This window comes from Nuphar pumila, chromosome 5 (genome assembly GCF_984573655.1).
Source record: "Nuphar pumila chromosome 5, dmNupPumi1.hap1.1, whole genome shotgun sequence".
Lineage (NCBI taxonomy): Eukaryota > Viridiplantae > Streptophyta > Magnoliopsida > Nymphaeales > Nymphaeaceae > Nuphar > Nuphar pumila.
The window spans coordinates 103344238-103366801 of NC_143253.1; the positions used below are offsets into that span (position 1 = coordinate 103344238).

General features: G+C 41.8%; 1 protein-coding gene across 1 annotated transcript; it reads left to right on the top strand.

Annotated features, from left to right (window-relative positions):
* Nucleotides 1-478: 478 nt before the first annotated feature.
* LOC149837969 (WAT1-related protein At1g68170-like) lies at nt 479-11040 on the top strand. Its single transcript, XM_090008162.1, has 7 exons — nt 479-675; nt 771-833; nt 8203-8319; nt 8455-8692; nt 8772-8930; nt 10205-10356; nt 10815-11040. Exons 1-7 carry the CDS (start codon nt 479-481, stop codon nt 11038-11040), a joined length of 1152 nt encoding a protein of 383 aa, XP_089864288.1.
* The last annotated feature ends 11524 nt before the right edge of the window (nt 11041-22564 follow it).

Genomic DNA, 22564 nt, shown 5'->3' on the forward strand with positions numbered 1-22564 from the left:
TACATTTGGATCTTAGTTCAAGATCCATGCTGAGAATAATGTGTCGAAATAGAATAGGCGGACTTACCAAACCCGATCCATTTGCATCCCTACAGACAATGCTCAGGATCCGAACTGCTACCCATGAAAACAATCGAAATCCAAGATACCGAGTCTCCTGGTGCAAATCCCAAGTCAGGGTAACCGAGTCACTATACGGCAATTTTCTTTCGAACACCGCCACAGTACAATACAAAAAAAGGTCACTTTCGTCCAACGCCACCTTCCCTCTCCCTCTCTCTCTCGTTCGTCTTTGTAAGTACAACCATCCCTTTAGTCGCCTATTCTCGTGCATTTCTCGCTGGAATATCTTATTTTCCGGCCGCTCTCTCTCTCTCTCTCATTGACGTCACCCCAGAATCTTGTTTTTCCGGCCATCACTGCACCTCCTCTCCGACGTGTTTTCAAGTTAATTGTTTAATCTACGTAGTCGTTGAAGATGGGAAGAGGGGTGAGCGATAGGCTGCACGCGATGAAGCCTGCGGTGTTGATGGTGTTCACTCAGATAGTGTTTGCGGGGACGAACATACTCTACAAGATCGCGGTGGACCGGGGGATGAGCCTTCGCGTGCTTGTTACCTACCGCTTCCTCATCGGAGCCGCCTTCCTCTCCCCCCTCGCCCTCTTCTTCGAGAGGTTTCTGTTCTTCCTTGTGTTTTGTTTTCTTTGCATGTTGTTCCTGTTTGGTATTTTCTGGGGTCTCGACCGTGTTCATGGTTACGTTGGTGCAGGAAGAACAGGGAGAGACTCACTTGGATTATATTGGTCGAGTCCTTCGGCTCTGGTCTGTTCGGGTAAGTTCTTTTGAAAGGCTCATCCTCGTTATATATATATATATATATATATATATATATATATATATATATATATATATATATATATATATATATATAGAGAGAGAGAGAGAGAGAGAGAGAGAGAGAGAGAGAGAGAGAGAGAGATTTGTTTTGTTCTTGCACGTTGCATGCAAAATCATATCAGCGAAAATTCGTAAAATTGAGTATGACACGTGACAACCCTTTGTTTGTCACCTGCTGATACGTAGCGAGACCTCGGTTTTTGTTCTCACTGTTGACGCCCTTCATTGAGCGAGCCACCGTTTAAAAATGTGAACAAGATTTTGAAAATCACGAACTTGGTCACGTTTCACGATTGGCCATCTTTGCCTAGAGTTTTTTTTTTAGCACCGACAGTGCGAAGGGGCCGCTTTGGTCATACCACCCTCGTGATCAATTAGTTGTTTTGTATCAGCTGCAGCCTTATAGGTGTGATCTTCATGGTTCATTTAGTAAATTTAGTAAAGATCGGCATTTTAAATAGCCAAAATCCAATCTGTGTGCAGGATTTTTTCTGCGATTCAAAAATAGAAGGCTGCGAAGGCATCAATTTTATTGTTTAAAATTTCATATTTTTAATCAAAAAGTTACAATTTAAGGGTGGATTCCTATCAAATCGACCATCAAGAATCCATCTACGAGGTGAGATTTGAACAAAATTACATGCAACAACGAGATCTTATGACAAAAAGGTATGAGTGAAGTTTGGACTCCCAATTTTTTAGCCCATTCGAGTACAGTTAGGTTTCACTCATCCCCATCTTCATACTTCTTAAATCTTATGGTGCAAGTTGGTTTGTTCAAATCTGACCCTATAGTTGGATTCAGCATGGTGGACTTAGTAAGAATAGACCTTTGGATCCTATTGTTTCAAATAAAAAAATATAGTTTTTTTTAAATAATAAAATTTTGTTTTTTGTCAACCATTGATTTTTTTTATTTTTGAATTGCCAAAAAATAATGCACACAAGTTGGATTTCGACGATTTAAATGTCGGTCTTCAGTAAATAAATGATGTAGATAACATCTGTGGAGTCGCATTTGATCAAAACAATTTACATCAATGAAATCCCAAGGAGGGTGTTGGGTGTTCGGCCAAGAAATGAGAAGAATTGATTGGAGCCAAGATTAATTCTTGATTCATTCATCTCACACTAATTTATAGTTGAGTACAACATTGTAGGTTCATTGGAATACTCAGAGATAATTCTAGACTAGTCACAACATTCTAGGTTCATTGGAATATTCAAAGATAATTCTAGACTAGTCACAACATTCTAGGTTTATTGAAATACTCATAGATAATTCTAGACTAGTCACAACATTCTAGGTTCATTGAAATACTCAAAAATAATTCTAGACTAGTCACTTGCCAACTAACTCATTAACATCACTTTCCAACTACCTAAGTTAGCACATTACTCAACATATTCCCCCCTTAATGTGCTGCTCTTGAACTCCAAGCATCTCACAAAAATAGTTGAACTTGTCTTTTGAAAGTGCCTTGGTAAAGATGTCTGCAACTTGATCTTCACTCCTGCAAAATTTTAGCTCAACTTCACACTCTTCAATTGCATCTCGAATAAAATAGTGCTTGATGGCAATTTGGCGAGTTCTACTATGATAAACTGGATTTTTGGCAATGTCAATGGCTGATTTGTTGTCACATAACATTACCATAACTTGCTTTTGCTTCTCACCAATGTCTTCAAGAATTCTCCTAAGCCAAATGACTTGAGATATTGCCAAACTTGCTGAGACATATTTAGCTTCAGCAGATGATTGTGCCACACTTTGTTGCTTCTTTGATGCCCAAGAAAACACTCCTAAATCAAGTGAAAAATAATAGCTTCATATCATCATGACATCCACCCCAATTACTACCACAATAACCATGCAAGTTTATAGAAACTCTTTTGCTGAATTTGATGCCATAGTTGAGTGTCCCTTTGATGTATCTTAACACTCTCTTGGCTGGTCCAAGATGCATTTGACTGGTATTATGCATAAACCTTGATAATAAGCTTGAAGCAAACATAATATCCGACCTTGTAGCTGCGAGATAAAGCAAATTTTCCACCAAACTTCTATACAAATTAGAATCAACTTTCTTTTCTCTATTTTCTTTAACAAGTTTTTCACTTACAACGAGTGGTGTAGCCATAGGCTTGCAATCAGCCATGCCAAACTTTACAAGAACATTTTCAACATATTTTTTTTGACAAATAAAGACTCCATCATCATATTGATAAATCTCCATGCCAGAAAAATGATGTAACAGTCCCATGTCATTCATTTCATATCTTTTCATCATATCTTTCTTAAAATCAGTAATCAACTTCTCGTTGTTACCGGTATAAAGTAAATCATCAACATATAAAGCAACAATGAGAATGTTTGAGCTACCTTGAGTCTTCACATACAAGGTTGGTTCACTCTTGCTCTTCTTGAATCCTTGCTCCATGAAGTAAGAATCAATTTGGCTATACCAAGCCCTTGGAGCTTGCTTCAACCCATACAATGCCTTTTTTAACTTATACACTTTGCCTTCTTCTCCTTCTTTGACAAAGCCTTAAGGTTGTTGAACATACACCTCCTCCTTCAATTCTCCATTCAAAAATGCAGATTTGACATTAAGTTGGTAGATATTCCAACCTTTTTGGGCTACCATAACAATGAGGGCTCTAATTGTGTCAAATCTTGCAACCGGTGCAAAAGTTTAATTGTAGTCAATTTTGGGCTGTTGTGAATAACCCTTAGCAACAAGTCTTGCCTTCTTTTGAATTGAGCCATCAGGATTCAGCTTGACTTTGTAAATCCACTTGACACCAATGATTTTCTTGTCTTGAGGCTTCTCAACTAGCTTCCAAGTCTTGTTCTTCTCAATTGCATTTATCTCCTCTTCCATTGCCTTTCTCCAATCATTTCCTTCGTACACTACAAGAAAAATGCTAATTAGCAACAGATATTTGCGACGGATGTTTTCCGTCGCAAAGTTGCGACGGATTAGCGGGAGAAAACTATTTGTAGCTAACATTCGAAATATTTGCAAAAGTAGCGATAGAAATATTTTCCTCGCTAAATCCGTCGCTACTTAGCGATGGATTAGCGATAAAAAAATTTCGTCGCCAAAACACTACAAAAAAATATTAATTAGCGAGGGAATTTTTCCGTTGCTAATTCGTCGCTATTTAGCGACGGATTAGCGATGGAAAAATTCCCTCGCTAATTTCGTCGCTAATTTTCGATTTAAACCATCCAGCCTGAAGCGCAAAATTTTTCCTCCCTCCGTTCCCCCCCCCTCTGTTTGATTTAAACTTCCCTTCCTCTGACGATGCGCAACGGCCCTCCGAGCGTCCTCCTCCTCCCGCTACCTCTCCCCCGCGCCGTCCTCCTCCTCTCGGTGGTGCCCCTCGCTGGACTCCACCGCCCGTCCTACCTCTCCCTCGTCTGAGGCCCTCCGAGCGTGACTGACGTCGGCTCCCAGACCGTCCTCCTCCTCCCGCTACCTCTCCCCCGCACGCCGTCCTCCTCCTCCCGGCGATGCCCCTCGCCGGTCTCCACCGCTCGTCCTGCCTCTCCCTCTCCTGAGGCCTTCCGAGCGTGATTGGTGTCGGCCTCTGGACTGTCCTCCTCCTCCTGCTACCTCTCCCCCGCACCGTCCTCCTCCTCCCGGCGGTGCCCCTCGCCGGTCTCCTCCTCCTCATGCTACCTTTCCCCTGCGCCATCCTCCTCCTCTCGGCGGTGCCCCTCGCCGGTCTCCACCGCTCGTCCTGCCTCTCCCTCGCCTGAGGCCCTCCGTCGTGATTGGCTCACTGCGGAAGAGCGTCCCGACGCTGGAACCTGCCTGTGCAAAAAAATTTGTTCCCTGCTAGAAAACACACCAACAGAGAGCAATTTTTTTATTTTTTTTTAAATTTAACGATGGATTAGCGACGGATATTATCCATCGCTAATTTAAAATAGCGAATGACTCGCGATGGATTATGTCTGTCGCTAATCCGTCGCAAATTAGCAACGACAATAGCGACGGATAAGTTCTGTCACTACTTAGCGTCGAAAAAATTGCGATGAAAGTTAATCTGACGCTATTCCGTCGCTAAACCGTTTAGCGACGGATTAGCGTTGGATTAGCGACGGATTTACGCCGTCGCTAATCCACAGGTTTCTTGTAGTGGTATACTTCTTCAAAATTTTCTGGTTCAAGAATGCAAAAGTTGCATCTTGCATAAACATCACTCAAACTTCTCATTTTCTTTAGAGTTGAGCTTGAGGAACTTGAGCTTGAACTTGGAGATGAAGTTGGGCTGGTTGTTGGAGTTGAATGATCATCACTTCCTTCTTCATTTACTGAATTTTCTTCTTTATTATGATGCCAAACATCCTACTTTTCAATCTTTTTCTTATCCCAATTCCAAGCACCATTTTCATCAAACAAAACATCTCGACTAATAATGATTTTATTAGTCTTCAAATTAAACAATTTATAACCTTTAGACTTGGAACTATAACCAACAAACATACATTTTTCACTTCATCAAGCTTGTACCTCTTTTCTTTTGGAATTTGAGCATAGCAAATGCTTCCAAAAACTTTCAAGCTTTTCATCAAAGGCTTCCTTCCACTCCATGCTTCAATTGAAGTTTGATTCCACACGGTTTTTGTGGGACTTTGGTTGAGCAAATATACAATTATATAAACAGCTTCGGCCCAAAATTCTTTTGGCAAACCTTTATCATGCAACATATATTTCACCATCTCCATTACTGTTTGATTCTTTCTTTCGGAAACTCCATTTTGTTGTGGTGTGTAGCCAACGGTCAGCTGCCTTTCCATGCCTTCATCTTCACAAAATTCTTGGAATTTGTTTGAAGTATACTCCTTTCCACGATCACTTCTTAACGTCTTAATGTAGTGGTCACTTTGCTTTTCAACAAGGCTTTTGAACTTCTTGAAAATTGAAAACACTTCGAATTTTTCTTTCATAAAATAAACCCAAGTCATTCTTGAAAAATCATCAATGAAAAGGATGAAATACTTATTACCTCCATGAGAAGTGGTTCTCATAGGTCCATAAACATCCGTGTGTACTAGCCCCAAAATTTTATTGGCTCTCCATGCAACTCCTTTAGGAAATGGTTGTCGGTGTTGTTTTCCAAGTGCACAACCTTCACACACTTCATGTTTCTCATCAATCCTTGGTAAGCCATACACCATCTCATTTTGTTGAAGTACTTTGAGGCTGTGAAAATTCAAATGGCCATACCTCTTGTGCTACAACCATGAATCTTCAATGACATGTGCTTTTAATGCTTAAGTTCCACTATATTTGAAGTTGATTGGAAAACTTCGATCGGTTTGCATTTTGATTTTCATTGCAAGTTGTCTACCATTTTTTTTGTCATAGATACAACACTCATAATTATCAAAGTTAAGTGCATATTTATGCTCAAGAAGCTGTCCAAGACTCAATAAATTTTGGTCCAAATCAGGAATAAATAAAACATCACGAATAAACTTCGTACCTTGCTTGAATTAGACTCCAATGGTTCCCAATCCTTGTGCTTGAGCTATGACTCCATTTTCCATCTTCACTTCTGTTTTTACATATTCATCCAAGTCCACAAAAATGGTTTTATCTCTTGTCATGTGATTTCTACAACCGCTATCAAGGTATCACACATCATTTTTTATTTCGGTGGCCATGTGACAGGCATAAAACAAGCTTCCTTCTCCTTGTTTTTCTTCTAAAAATTGTGCTTGTTGGTTGGTCTTGAATCTGCAATCTTTCTTTAAATGGCCAAGTCTCTTGCAATAATAACACTTTGGTTTGCCTTTGTGCCAACAATCTTTCTTAAGATGATTGCTCTTGCCACAATGGCTGCAATGCTGCGAATTTTCTTCATTAGAGGTTATTTGAAAGTTGTTTCTTCCTCTTCCTCTTGAATTTCTACCTCTACCTCTTCCACGATCATATCGTCCACCTCTTTGTGAGTTCCCTTCTCTTTGATAGCAAGTAGATGTCTCTCTTTCATTGGTCTTGGGGTTGAAATTCAGATTTGATTGAAAAGCACTTTCAATAGATTTTTCAACATGTCTAGCCATCCTTCTCTCATGAGCTTTCAAGGATCCCAACAACTCTTGAACACTCATTGAGGAGATATATTTTGTCTCTTCAATTATGGACACCATTGGATCAAATTTTGGGGGTAAATATTTTGTCTCTTCTGCTTTCATTAATTTTTTCACCAAAAGGTTTTCATTTCATTTACAATTTTGGTGATCTTTGTGTAGTAATCTTGAATATTTTCAACATCACTCATCTTTAAATTTTCAAGCTCTCTTCTAAGAGTATGAAGGGTGACATTCTTTACCTTGATGTTCCCTTGGAACTCTGTTTATAGAATCTCCCATGCTTTCTTGGCTTTTTTGGATCCCATGATTCTTGAGAAGATATCTGGAGTCACACCTTGCTGGATATATGAAAGAGCTTTTGCATCCTTCTTCCTATTCTCCGTGAGAGCTTTTTGCTCTTGATTGGTAAGTCCTTCTTCACCTTTCGGTTCTTCATAATCATTCTCTACATATTCTCACAAGTCTTGTGATTTGAAAATTGTTCTCATTTTTACAAACCAATGGTCATAATGCTCACCGGAGAATATGAGAATTGGAGGACCATCACTAGTATGATTGGTCATCTTGTGTAGATGAAAAATTACTCAAATTTTCTGGTTTTAGGGGATGAACAATGATCTGGAACCGGGCTCTGATACCAATTTTGTTGGGTGTTTGGCCAAGAAATGAGAAGAATTGATTAGAGCAAAGATTAATTCTTGATTCATTCATCTCAAACTAGTATTACAACATTCTAGGTTCATTGAAATACGTAGAGATAATTCTAGACTAGTTATAACATTCTATGTTCATTGAAATACTTAGAGATAATTCTAGACTAGTCACAACATTCTAGGTTCATTGGAATACTCAAATATAATTCTAGACTAGTCACAACATTCTAGGTTTATTGAAATACTCAGAGATAATTCTAGACTAGTAACAACATTCTAGGTTCATTAAAATACTCAGAGATAATTCTAGACTAGTCACTTGCCAACTAACTCATTAACATCACTTTTCAACTACCTAAGTTAGCACATTACTCAACAGAGGGATATGAAGATAAGAACGATATAGGGGATGAGTGAAACCGATTTGCAGTTCGATCTAGGGAGCCTAGCTCTTATTTTATATTTTAACTCATTTTCTACTTTCTTTTGTGCTACTAAAGATATAAATTACTTATTTCCTTTTTTCTCTTTCTTTTCAGGGGATCACTGGCTCATAATTTACATATAGCCTCCATGAGAATGACCTCTGCGACATTTGTGTCTGCAATGAGCAACTTGCAACCCGTATTCACGTTCATCTTGGCAGTCATATTCAGGTACAATCTTCTTGTGGATCCCTTTGTACACCATTGTCCATCAAAAATTCAATACCACAAATTATTTCAGTATCTTTCTGGACATTGCCATATCATGAACTAAAACTATGATGTTGGTCTGCCACAAATTTATAGAATGGAGAGGCTAGCAATATGGACACTAGCAGGCCAAGCTAAGGTGTTTGGGACCCTGTTCGGGCTCGGTGGGGCGATGCTGCTGACCCTCTACAAGGGCGTCGAGGTCCAGCCGTGGTCTGCCTGGACCGACTTGCTGCACCACACGGGTGGCCAACAAGTGTCGGGTAATCGAACCCTGGGTTCATTACTGGCTGTAGCAAGCAATTTATGTTTTGCAATATGGTTGATAATCCAGGTGACACTACCACAGTATGCCCCAACCAACCTCACCAAATTTTTTCTTACTTTCTCTCTCTTTGTCTTAAACATTCCAGGCAAAGATGAGTGAGCACTACCCTCACCCTTACACCAGCACGGCTCTTATGTGCCTCATGGCATCCATACAATCTGCATGCTTTGCTGTGATCTACGATAGAGATTTGGCCTCATGGAAGCTCGGTTGGGACGTCAAGCTTCTCACTGTTGTCTATGCGGTACGTTTTTATCAACCTCCTTATGGTATGCTTTGAAACAATATTAGGAAGATTCATACAAGTGTGACTATATTCTTTTTCTCCATATCTAATAGCTAGTCTTGAGAGTAAACATGGAAATGTAATGAAATGCCTCGAGTATATGGTGCTGATATTCCAACTCCAAATATGCTAGGACCTGCAAGAAAACACGTTCTGTGTATAGTTTGTGGTCCTATGAAGCTGATGGTAATAATGGTAGTCCTAATGTTAATGTGGTCTTATGAACCTCATGGTGATAGTGGCAATGGTCTCTGATTGAGGAGTTCCATCTCCTACTTTACCCCAACATTTTTAGTTGCTAATTGCAAATCTGTCACAGAGACAACAGATCAGATAACCCGAGTACACATTATGACATGTTATTTTTGACATTATCTTATTGTTATTTCTCACAAGCTCATGCACGCGACCACTCACACGCACACTGTTATTTTGGCTAGAAACCCCTCCCATTCTCGAGAGGGAAGATCAGGTGCAATATGATTGCACACTTTTGTTGCGCTGCTGCATCTGATCACCAAAAACGGAGGGTGATCAGGTGTAGCAGCACACTAAAAGTGTGCTATCACATTGCACCTGATCCTCTTTCCATTCTCCACGAGAGAGGATCAGGAGCAATGTGATTGAAGTACAGCCTTTTAGCTGTGGGGCCCAACAGCAGATGGTGGGTGTTCAGGTGCAGCAGCAGCACGCCAAAAGTGTGCAATCATATTGCACTTTATTTCAATTCAATATGTTCTGACTGCACATTGGCAGGAACCCTTGAAGTCCCTCATGCCTGAGGCTTTGTTAGGTGTTCAGGGGCACACTGAGTCCCTCCTTTTCAATAAAGAAGTCTCCCCTTTTCATAGGGAGGCAGCTACTAGGTGGCATCCCTTGGTTGGGCAGAACACCTGTTTAGAGGATGTGCTCACCTCAATCTTCCTTGGTGGAGAGTATATCTGCTTTGACCTTGCGGTGAGGTCCCAATGCCGGGTGACAAAATATGCCAGAGCCGCTGTGGGGATCAAAAGTATGTTTTTATATCAACAATAAAATAAAAAAAGTATGTTCATGGGATATATAGTGTCCAGTCCGTGTCCATGTGACCTAGGTCGCAACAGTTGTTGAAGTGTGGAGATGCAATGAATAACTACAACCATATGTAGCACTAATTCTTGTTGTTTTTATGGGTTCTATTTCGTCCTTGAAGGTTTTTTTCTTCTTGTGTTTGGACTTTGGCATGCATGCAGGGAGTATTGGTGTCAGGGGTGATGCTCTCCGTTACAAGTTGGTGTATACAAAGGAAAGGGCCATTGTTCGTCTCCGTCTTCAACCCGCTGATGCTTATCGTCGTCGTCATCTTCGGCTCCGTTTTGCTAAATGAGACCCTCCATCTCGGAAGGTACGTTTAATGATATTAGTAGCTTCCATTGAAGGGCTAAGGGAAACTTCAGTTTCATCTAAAAACAATCTGTAGTACGGTACGTTTTGCATCATATGTTCTCTCTTTCCTTTAACTTTCTTTAGATAGTTTTTTTTTTCTGTATGATGCTGGAACTTCTATTGTAAATGAAATTTACAGAATTGTCATCAAGCAAATACTGCAAAGTCTCGGTATTTATTATAGTACAGGATTATAAAATTCACCATATTCTAGAAATTGGTTTGATTTTTCCATATCACACTGAATTAATCAAATTCTATAAATTGGTGGTCTTGACTGTTGAGGAGAGCCTATGTTTCATTTTGTGTTTTAAGCACCAAGTAATCTATGTATGGCTGCACAAGGTTGTTGGCTTCATCTCATTTAGATTATCATTGTACTAAAATTGACAAGCTTTGCAATGGTTGTCATTCTAGTGTGCTGGGAGGGGTGTTGATCGTGCTGGGATTGTACGTGGTGCTGTGGGGCAAAGGCAAAGAGATGCGGGAGCTGGTGAAGCTCCCCAGCAGGATGCCGTCGTCTCGCACACCGAGCATGGTCGTCTCCGGCATCATATGCCCCAACTCTCCAGCCTCGGACCACGGTGGAAAATCCGGGGACGCTGGTGAAGAAGGCCTCAAGAGTGTGCACATAGAGGCCTAATTTGGTTTGCATTCTCTGCCTCAAGGGCGTGCATATAGAAGCTTGAGAGTTGTTGGCAAGCATTCAAATTCGCCCTCTATGCTTAGCCTGGTCTTGCAGACAGTTTTGGTTTGCAGGGGAGGCTTGAGAGTGTAAAATAAATGTGACGAGTGAGGAAAAGGATTCCTTCAATTGTATTGCTTTACATTCTTGTATACAAGACTTAAATGTTGGGGTTCTTTTGTTTTGATGAACCCCAACATTTGGTTATGAGCCCACGCCATGCATTCCAAGGCATATGCTGGTGTTCTTACAGTACTCATCGAATTTTTGTTTACCGGATGAGTCCCTCCTTTTTCATAGGGGACAAGCTATTTTTTGTCAGTGTTCGGCCGCTAGCGGCCACTGGCGCGAAGGACAGTATGGCCGATCACATTTTTTGCAAGAACAGAGAACCATGTCGTTGCCTGCAGTGAGACGTCGGTCCATTTTTCGTTTCTGCAAACGTCGATGGCTTTAAGCTGTTGTTGCCGACAGTATCCAAGATCCGCTGATAGAGGCATCTGGTCACTGAAGAAATAGGGTCTCCTATTTTTGCAGTTTTCAGGCCTCTGCAGCCGCTGACCTTCTCCCAGACGTTGTCTGCCGACGGAGGGTAGCTGATGTCGGCGGTTGGACGCCATCGCCAAAGAGAAGCTGAGGATTTATCGGTGGTCTGGGCGTTGGCTTCGGCGATTTGCCCTTCTAACTTGGCGAGCAAGCCGAGAGATCCGACGGTTCGCAGAGGGCGAGTGGATTGACTTGAATCAGCAATCGGAGTCAAGGCGTGGAGTCACGGAGGAGTGATCCTCTTCGATTAGGGAACCTGTGGCAAGGTGTCAGTAAGGTTTTCCGGCAAATCTACTTGAAAGACGCTCCACCACCCGACATCGCACTTTCGGTGGATCTAGACGGTGGAGTCGTCGGTCCATGTCGGCCAGCCTCTGGAGTCGTCGTCGACCATCGATCGGCCATCATCGTCGGTTGTAGAAGCCGACCACCAATGGCATCAGAAGCTGGCAGTTGACAGAGGCTGCCTGAATATAAAAAAAAATAAACTTTTTTACAGTTTCAGGTTTCCCCTCCTCTGCAGTTGAACGGTGACAGGCTACGGGGTTTTCACCGGCTCCATCACCCACTCTTGCTGGCCGAGCAAGAGATGGCTGGCCGCCGGTGGCGACAGCCAGCCCAAGCGACACTGGAATTTCAAATATATATATTACAAACCCTTACCTGCGGCCATCCGGTTGTTGTCGCAGGGGAGGGGAGCCGATCTTTAATGACCCGATCTGGGGCCTCTCGAGCCCAGGTTCGTGGACGTTAGTTCCCAGAGGGAAATTACTCAAAAATCGCTCAAAATCGTGCCAGAATTTTTTTTCTTTTATTTAATACTTGAAGGTCCATACATCCATTTACAATATCATAACCATCCAAAGACAAAAGCAGAATAAAAAGTAAAGGAAAACCATACTTTTGATGTGGCTGATGTGACTGAGTCGTACTAACTCCTGTGAGTGATGGCAGCAGTCCCTGAAACTACAGTTGCAACCAAAAGAAGGAGGCGAGTCTACAACCCAGTAAGATTCCATTTACAAATAGACACGATCGTTGTAATTGTAGTGAGCTCTAAGCTCCTAGTCTTAGTTTAGTTTGCTACTTATGCACACATGTTAGTTATGAGTTTTACCCCCTTTACTGCATCTCTATTATCATTTTCAAACACCTCTTCTACTCTAATCGGCTATTTCGGACATAGCCTCCTCGGGCGTAGCAACCCATGTAGACAACTCAGAGTCTACAATGTTGGTCAGACTTATGAACCACTCACAAACAACGTAATCCAAACTGGCCTAGACTACAGACACAGGTGCTGCAGTAGCTCGTCGATTGCAAGCCGGGAGCGAAGGGACTCAAACGGTAGCTAGCCGAAGAGTCAGGGTGGCTATACCTGCCCCCAAGGTTTTGTGGTTCATGCTATGTCCTACATGTGTCTAGTGGGCAATGTTTTAACCCCTAAGGGTCACCTAGAAACGTCTGAGATATTCCCAGGTTACTCACAAGGTATACACCTCAACATTATCCTAGACCATGCCTCCTAGTAGAGTTCCCATCACACACCGGGTGGTCATCCTATAACAACTTTTACTCAACATTCACATCTTGAATTTAGTGCATTATGCAATCCTCAATGTATATCCACTAATTACTTTTAACACATGTTTACATGTCTGAACTGTTAAGGATGACAACCCACCACAGATTAATTCACGATACTTACAATGCCCCTCCCAAGGCATAAACGTGACTTTTCTCAAGGTAATACCTACCCTGAGACTCTGAAACTCTACCCTCAATTTTCACATAACACATCAATCTCATACATGCAATCATGTCATGCCACTTTTATTTCATAACTCAGAAATTATGCATGATCAGGTTTAAGCATCACACTTGAAATTTATAGATTCCTAGGCATGCAAAACAGTGTATCTTTACAATAAACCAAACTAGCATACTTAAAGCACATGGAATCATATATAAAGATGCCTAAACTAATTAGCATGTGTTTTAATCAACTAAGGAGGAATTTGCAAATGTTCACTTACCTGGAACGCTAAAATTCCAATTGCAACCTTTGATCTGAAAACAACGAATACCTCGTATCATCAAAATTACCAAAACACCCTTAAACTTAATTGTCAAACTCTGACTCCATTCTTTCAGAGTTTGTTCACACATCTCTTACTAATAGACTCTACCCAAGCAGTAGAATCTATGGATTTGAGAATCACATGGATTCGAGAATCACATGGATCTGGCTTCAGAGTACTTAGTTATGCCTTGTATGCTTTGTAGGCGTATCAAGGGCAAAATGGTCTTTTTGCTCTTTCAATGACTTCTTAGTCATCTTTACTTCATGTTACTTTAAGATCCACATCCATAATTGAATTTGACCACTTAGGTCCTTAACTCAACTATGATTTGGATCATGGATTCAGTATTCTTGATCCAAACTTGCTTGAAAAGGGTTTGTCTGGATCTAAATCAGGTCGTCTAATCGAATCCAACTTGAGTTTTGGGTCCAAACTGAGATCCAAACCCGAATCTAATTTGTAATGGAAAAATCGAGTCTTTGCTACTTCGATTTTTCCACCGTACTCAATGAATTAATCGCACACGCATCCGATTTGTCTCGGTCTAGACTTAGTCGGTCTGACCCATATTGGGTCCACCTTTAGTCTGGGCCGAAACGGTCAACCATTACAAACCCGACTTGATCTGCTAATTAATTCGAACTCGACTCGGTCCGAATAGACCGAGACGGTCTGTCATAACACGCACCTCCTGACTCGGTTTTTTTTTTTGTTTGGCTTGGTCTGGACACGCTTAGACTGAGTTACCAAGAAAACAGACCCCAACTAGGTCAGACCTAGTCGGTCTGCCAAAGCACTCATGGCTCAGTTTGCGCTGACCTGGCTCAGCCCGAGTCATGCCCAAACTGAGCAGTGTGGGTGACTCGGTCTGCAGGCTCTGTATATATATATATATATATATTTTCTCTGCAACAGTTCCGACAACATCGTTGTTGTCGAATTGTTGCAACCTCTGCAGATGGGTTGATGCCTGCGGTGATGAGGGCAGCGGCCATACCTCCTGCCTCCTTGCGGCAGACGGTCTTCCCTTCCCCGTTTTCATTATCAGTGGGTGACCACAGCAGAGGGAAAATCCCTCTATCACTCTCCTTCTTCTATTGAAATGCAGGAACAAGGTTCTCCCTGTCCCTGTTTTGCTGCAACTCGCCGGCAACCGTGAGGTTGCCGGTGACCCCCTGCATTCAAACAACCAACGAAAGAGAGAGGCTTACCTGACGACGACCGACGATGGCTGCACACCTCCTCCCGATTCTCCCTACACGCTCCCTCTCTGCTCCTCTGGTGATCGAATGGGGAAATGAGAGGAGCCCCCCCCCCCCCCATGGCTTTTATAGCCATGGGGGTTGGTCGGTTACCCCCTCCCTCCTTCTGCATTAACTGGGGGCAGCCTGCTTCCTCTCCCACGATCTGCTTCGTGGGAGAGGAAGGGGCGTCGTCCCCATCTCCTTCTGTAACCCCCCCACGATGGGGGGAGCGTTACAATTCCACCCTCCTTACAAAAAGATTTGTCTCGAATCTTTCTCGAAAATAATTAGGGAAATTGTGCGTGCATATCTGCCTCATTCTCCCATGTAGCTTCATCTTTGTTGTGAAGCTTCCATCTCACTAGGACCATTAGGACAACCTTGTTTCTGAGCTTGTGCTTCTTAAATTCAATTACCTCAATTGATTCTTCCCGAATGCTTAAATCTTCTTGGATGTCTAACACCGACTCCACTGTATCTAGTATATATGAAGGATCTGACACGTACTTTCTTAACATGGATACATGAAATACGTTTTGTATTCTGGAAAGTGATGAGGGTAATGCCAACTGATAGGCTGTAGAACCTATTCTTTTCAAAATCTCGAATGGGCCGATATATCTTGGACTCAGTTTGCACTTCTTTCCAAACCTCATTACCCCTTTAAACGGTGATATCTTTAAGAAGACGTGATCACCTAACTCAAACTCCAACTCACGTCGCCTCTTATCTACATAACTTTTCTGACGACTTTGGGTTGCTTGGAGTCTTTCACGAATGAATTTGATTTGCTCCTCCATTTGCTGAACCAAATCAGGTCCTAAGGTTTTTCTTTCACCAACTTGGTCCCTGCATAGCGGCGTCCTACAACGTCTCCCATATAAGGCTTCATAGGGAGTCATCCCAATACAACTTGGAAGCTGTTATTATAGGCAAATTCAATTAGCGGCAGAATATCATGCCATGAGTTGCGATACTCTAGTGTACAGGCTCTCAACATATCTTCCAATATCTGGATGGTCCTTTCTGACTGCCCATCTGTCGGCGGGTGGAAAGCTGTGCTCATTTTCAACTAAGTTCCCATTGCTTCTTGAAAGCTTTGTCAAAACTTGGAGGTAAATTTTGAATCTCTATCAGAAACAATGGAGTCTGGCACTCTGTGCAATCTCACTATCTCTTTTATGAAAAGACGAGCTAATTGTTTAAAGGAACACGTTGTCTTGCACGCGAGAAAATGTTCAGACTTGGTCAGTCTATCAACAATTACCCAAATCGCATTCATTCTCTCTCTGGTCTTAGGAAATCCTATAACAAAATCCATCGTTATATCTGCCCACTTCCATACAGGAATAGGTAGTGGTTGCAATAGGCCACCCGGCCTCTGATGTTCAATCTTTACTTGCTGACATATCAGACACTTGCTAACATACTCAGCAATATCTCTCTTCATTCCATTCCACCAGAAATTATTCTTCAAATCCCTGTACATCTTTGTACTTTCAAGGTTAATGTAATACTTTAAATGATGTCCCTCTGCAAGCAATTGTTTCCTAAGTTCCTCATCCTTAGGAATACAAACCCGCTCTCGAAATCTCAGCATGCCTTGATCGTCTACTTTGAAATTTGGATCTTCACCATCGTTTGTTGTTGACCTGATTCTTTCTAACTCTTGATCTAAGACTTGCTTTTCTTTGATTTTGTCCCAAATTTCTGACCCTAAGGTTGTCTGGACAAACATCAGTCAACCAGAAGACATTGTACTTCTGCTTTTTGTTCTATAATGCTCACCAGCAAACTTGATATGGATAGTCTTGTGACTGATTCTGCTTTTCGACTGAGTGCATCGGCTACTACATTAGCTTTCCCTGGGTGATACTTCAGCTCAAAATCGTAATCTTTTAATAATTTCAGCCATCGTCTCTGTCTCATATTCAATTCCTTTTGAGAGAACAAATATTTTAAACTTTGATGATCAATGAATTCCTCAAATTGTTCTCCATATAAGTAATGTCGCCATATTTTGAGTGTGAATACTACTGCAGCCAATTCTAGGTCATGAGTTGGATAATTTATCTCATGCACATTTAGTTGTCTTGAGGCATATGCAATAACCCTGCCATGTTGCATTAGAACACAACCCAATCCTTTATGTGATGCATCGCTATAAACGATAAAACCTCCAGTGCCAGAAGGCAAAACTAACACTGGTGCAGTGGTCAATCACTTCTTGATTTCTTGAAAGCTTTTCTCGCACTTCTCATTCCACTCGAACTTCATTTCTTTCTTTGTCAGCTTAGTCATGGGAGCTGCCAATATAGAAAATCCTTCTACAAAGCGTCTGTAGTAACCAGCTAACCCAAGAAAACTTCGAATTTCTGTGGCATTCTTGGGTGTAGGCCAATTGGTTACCACTTCAACTTTTGCTGGGTCCACCATCACTCCCTCTTTACTGATAATATGTCCCCAAAAAGACACCTGATCAAGCCAGAACGCACACTTAGAGAACTTAGCATATAACTTATAATCTCTAAGTATTTGCAAAATGATTCTCAAATGTTCTCCATGTTGTTCCTTACTGGCCGAATATATGAGGATGTCATCCACAAACACCACTACGAACTTATCCAAGAATGGTTTGAATACTCTGTTCATTAAATCCATGAATACAGCTGGTGCATTCGTCAGCCCAAAAGGCATGGCTAGGAATTCATAATGACCATATCTTGAACGAAACACTGTCTTGGCAACATCTTCTTCCTGAATCTTTAGTTGATGATATCCAGAACGTAGATCCAACTTAGAAAAACAGGCTGCACCTTGAAGTTGATCAAATAGATCATCTATCCTTGCCAGAGGATACTTGTTCTTTATTGTCACCGCATTTAATTTCCTGTAGTCGATACACATACGCAATGACCCATCTTTCTTTTTCACAAACAAGATCGGTGCGCCCCAAGGTGATATTGATGGTTGGATAAATCCGATATCCAACAATTTCTGCAGTTGATCCTTGAGTTCTTTGAGTTCGGCAGGTCCCATTCTATATGGAGGAATAGAAATGACCATTGTACCTGGAGCTAGATCTATCTGGAATTCGACTTCCCTATCCAGTGGAAGTCCTGGAAGTTCTTCCGAAAAAACATCCATGAATTCCCGTACAATCTCTACCTCTGTGACTGAAAGTTTATCGTCATCCTCAGTCTTCATATAAGCCAAGTATCCAATCCAGCCCTTCTGTAGATACCGGTTGGCTTGAAGACATGAGATGATTGTCGGTTTTGCAAGTTTTCTAGTGCCTTGAAAGGTGATAGTTGAGGTTTCAGGGTTTTGAAAACTGACACTTTTTCCTCGACAATTAATCATTGCATGATGGTTAGATAACCAATCCATGCCCAAGATAACGTTCACTCCCTTAAAGTCTAGTATTAGAAGGTCTACCGACAATAGACGTTCTTCGACTTGTACCATACATCCTTGGATGACTTCATCTATATATACCAACTTTCCTACTGGTGTCTCTACTTGATACTTTATTTTTAGAGGTACTGGTGAAACAGGTAATAGTGCAGCAAAAATAGGGGTGATGAAACTATGTATAGCACCTGAATCAAATAGAACATGTGCACTAACACCAGAAATTTAGAGTGTACCTTCCCCCACATCAGGGCTAGTCAAAGCTTCCTGCAGAGTCGCTGCATAAACTCGTCCTAGAGCAACTAGTTTCTCCCTAGGTTTTGCTTCTTCTCCCTGTACTGGCTGGGAACATTTCCTTGCAATGTGTCCCATTTGACCGCAATTGTAGCATTTAATATTTTTTTCATCGCAACGACCTTCATGCTTGAAGCCGCAAGTCCTACAGTTGTTACCCTTAGAAGGCGCTCCTCGGTATCGAGGTTTCTTAGCTTCTAGTTGTTTAGGCTTCTTCCCCTGCTGCTTATTGTTGTTTTTTGCATTGCTTCCCTCCTGTGACTTCGAAGATCTGTCGTTGCCTTGCCTCTTCTTGAAGAACCTTCGGGACGACGAACTAGTTTGTCCTTGTTGTACTTGCTTAGGTTTCTCTTGTATCTCCGATTTTGTTGTTCGAGCATCCCAAAACTCGTACCGAGATGCCATCTCCACCAACCTGTCAAACTTCCGAATTTGCAGAGGTCCCACCATCCTCAGAATTTCAGGTTTTAAACCGCGCTCATATAACTTGCATTTTTGCTTCTCAGTAGATACTAAAGCCTTCGCAAATTTGGATAATGAATTGAACTTTTCAGTGTAGGCTGCTACATTCATACTTCACTGTTTGAGCTTTCTAAATTCTTCTTCTTTCTCCATCCTCTCGATCACGGGAAAGAATTGTCTGTAGAACTTGTTCCTAAAGGTAATCCAGGAAACAAACTCTCCACTTTCCAAGACATCTCTGATGGATCGCCACCAGTACTCCGCATCCCCAATTAAGTTTGATGCTGCGACCCATGCTTTCTGGTCCTCTGGGCACTGTATCGCATCCAGTGTTTTCTTCGCTTGCATCATCCATTTCTCTGTTGCTACTCCTCCAGGAGTTCCGTCGAATATGGGCACTCTCATATTCTTGAACTTTTCAGCCCAAGAATTGCTTCCTGATGCTACTTGGTTTTGACTTTGATGCAGTGAATTTTGTAATAGCTCATACAAAATTCTTTCTGTGGTATAGCCGGGAGGCACACCACTACCAATTGTAGCACGTTCATGTCGAGGTGAAATTGGTGAAGCACCTCCACCTTCTGCTCCCATGCTCCTTGGAGGTAGACTATCGGATGCGTGTGGAGACACAGGACCAATGGGGCTTGCAACACTTCTCCTTGCAGAGCCCTCACTCACATGCCTTGCTTGAGAAGGGCCTGCTTGTCTCTTGCTTACTTGAGAACCTCTTGACTGGTACGATGTTCCCTGACGAGTCCTCATACTGCAATATAAATAAAGTGATTACTAAAATTTACGTTTGCTTCCACACAAGTTTGCACATTTGACGTAAGAACTTACTATTTATTTATAAAAACAACGTTTTTACAACTTTTCACGGGTTCTTTCGTAATACAACTCATTACTTACTACTATCACTAGGCAACCATAGGCCTTTATTACATGATTTAAACAAAAACAAACACTAAGGTGTCAGGGTACGAGGGGTGTAAGTAGGTTTTTCTTCTTCTTCAGAGTCTGAAGGAACCCTAACTGGTGCTGGCACTGTCATGTTGTTAAGAGCACGTAAGGATGTGTGCCTATTCATATGTCCCCTGCCGCTCCTCAGTAAGGTCATTCCTCGAAGAGGTTGCACGGATTCTCTTATTTGTTCATTATCTATGACATTAGTGCCCCTACCTTGTTGCACCATCGACCCTTGAACACCCTCATGACCGGATGCACCGGGTTGCTCCTGACTTCTCCCGCTACTGGTAGCATTACTCGGTCCTGCCCTATATTGGCCGAAATAAGACCTGCTGTAGCCCGAGCAACATGCTGCAACTCCCCTACCACCTCGATTTGCCAGTGAACCTCTTCGGACGTGCCTATATGGAGGACGTCCTCGTGACCCTGGCGATTCTCCAACGGATGGTTGGGGTGGTGCTACCTCTTCCTCTCGATCATTACACCCCTAGTTGTTGATTATGACTGAAACTGGGGCTAGAGAAATAGTGGAAGGTGTCATACTCCCCATTGCCTTGGTGATGTCCATCATGGTTGTCACGAAGAGCGAAAGAACGACAACCATCTGATCCGTTTGGATCACTTCAGGATGCGTCTGCCTCCCAGAGTTCCTATTGCCTCTACGGTCGCTCTCGTTGCCACTATCCTTGTTAGTATCCATTCCTGCTAATTGGAGTCACTCATAAGTTCAGGACCTTCCTATGACTCTTTTACCACATATTTCTTTGGATGGTTGTAATTATCGTTCTTTTAGGACCTTCAACTTATTTCAAATTCAAACAAAATTCTTACTCTACAATCCAATTTTTCTTATTGAAACATGACTTTGATACCACTTGTAACGACCCGATCCGGAGCCTCTCAAGCCCGGGTTCGTGGACGTTAGTTCCCAGAGGGAAATTACTCAAAAATCTCAAAAATAGCTCAAAATCGTGCCAATTTTTTTTTTCTTTTATTCAATACTTGAAGGTTCATACATCCATTTACAATATTATAACCATCCAAAGACAAAAGCAGAATAAAAAGTAAAGGAAAACCATACTTCTCATGTGGCTGATGTGGCTGAGTCGTACTAAGTCCTGTGAGTGATGGCAGCAGTCTCTGAACCTACAGTTGCAACCAAAAGAAGGGGGCGAGTCTACAACCCAGTAAGGTTCCATTTACAAATAGACACGACCGTTGCAACTGTAGTGAGCTTTAAGCTCCTAGTCTTAGTTTAGTTTGCTACTTATGCACACATGTTAGTTATGAGTTTTACCCCCTTTACTGCATCTCTATTATCATTTTCAAACACCTCTTCTACTCTAATCAACTATTCCGGACATAGCCTCCTCGGGCATAGCAACCCATGTAGACAACTCAGAGTATACAATGTTGGTCAGACTTATGAACCACTCACAAACAACGTAATCCAAACTGGCCTAGACTAAGGACACAGGTGCTGTAGCAGCTCGCCGGTTGCAAGCCGGGAGCGAAGAGACTCAAACGGTAGCTAGCCGAAGAGCCAGGGTGGCTATACCTGCCCCCAAGGTGTCTCAAGAAGCTATACCTGCCCCCAATGTTTTGTGGTTCATGCTACGTCCTACATGTGTCTAGTGGGCAATGTTTTAACCCCTAAGGGTCACCTAGAAACGTCTGAGATATTCCCAGGTTACTCACAAGGTATACACCTCAACATTACTCTAGACCATGCCTCCTAGTAGAGTTCCCATCACACACCGGGTGATCATCCTATAACAACTTTTACTCAACATTCACATCTTGAATTTAGTGCATTATACAATCCTCAATGTATATCCACTAATTACTTTTAACACATGTTTACATGTCTAAACTGTTAAGGATGACAACCCACCACAGATTAATTCACGATACTTACAATGCCCCTCCCAAGGCATAAGCGTGACTTTTCCCAAGGTAATACCTACCCTGAGACTCTGAAACTCTACCCTCAATTTTCACATAACATATCAATCTCATACATGCAATCATGTCATGCCACTTTTATTTCATAACTCAGAAATTATGCATGATCAGGTTTAAGCATCACACTTGAACTTTATAGATTCCTAGGCATGCAAAACAGTGTCTCTTTACAATAAACCAAACTAGCATACTTAAAGCACATGGAATCATATACAAAGATGCCTAAACTAATTAGCATGTCTTTTAATCAACAAAGGAGGAATTTGCAAATGTTCACTTACCTGGAACGCTTAAATTCCAATTGCAACCCTTGATCTGAAAACAACGAATACCTTGTATCATCAAAATTACCAAAACACTCTTAAACTTAATTGTCAAACTCTGACTCCATTCTTTCAGAGTTTGTTCACACATCCCCTACTAATGGACTCTACCCAAGCAGTAGAATCCATGGATTTGAGAATCACATGGATCTGACTTCGGAGCACTTAGTTATGCCTTGTATGC

What these genes read in the sequence shown, in the direction of transcription:
- LOC149837969 (XM_090008162.1), top strand. Translation starts at nt 479, where the DNA reads ATGGGAAGAGGGGTGAGCGATAGGCTGCACGCGATGAAGCCTGCGGTG. An exon ending in ATCTTGGCAGTCATATTCAG is followed by an intron (nt 8,320 to 8,454) that starts GTACAATCTTCT and finishes ACAAATTTATAG; the next exon opens with AATGGAGAGGCTAGCAATAT. An exon ending in GAGACCCTCCATCTCGGAAG is followed by an intron (nt 10,357 to 10,814) that starts GTACGTTTAATG and finishes TTGTCATTCTAG; the next exon opens with TGTGCTGGGAGGGGTGTTGA.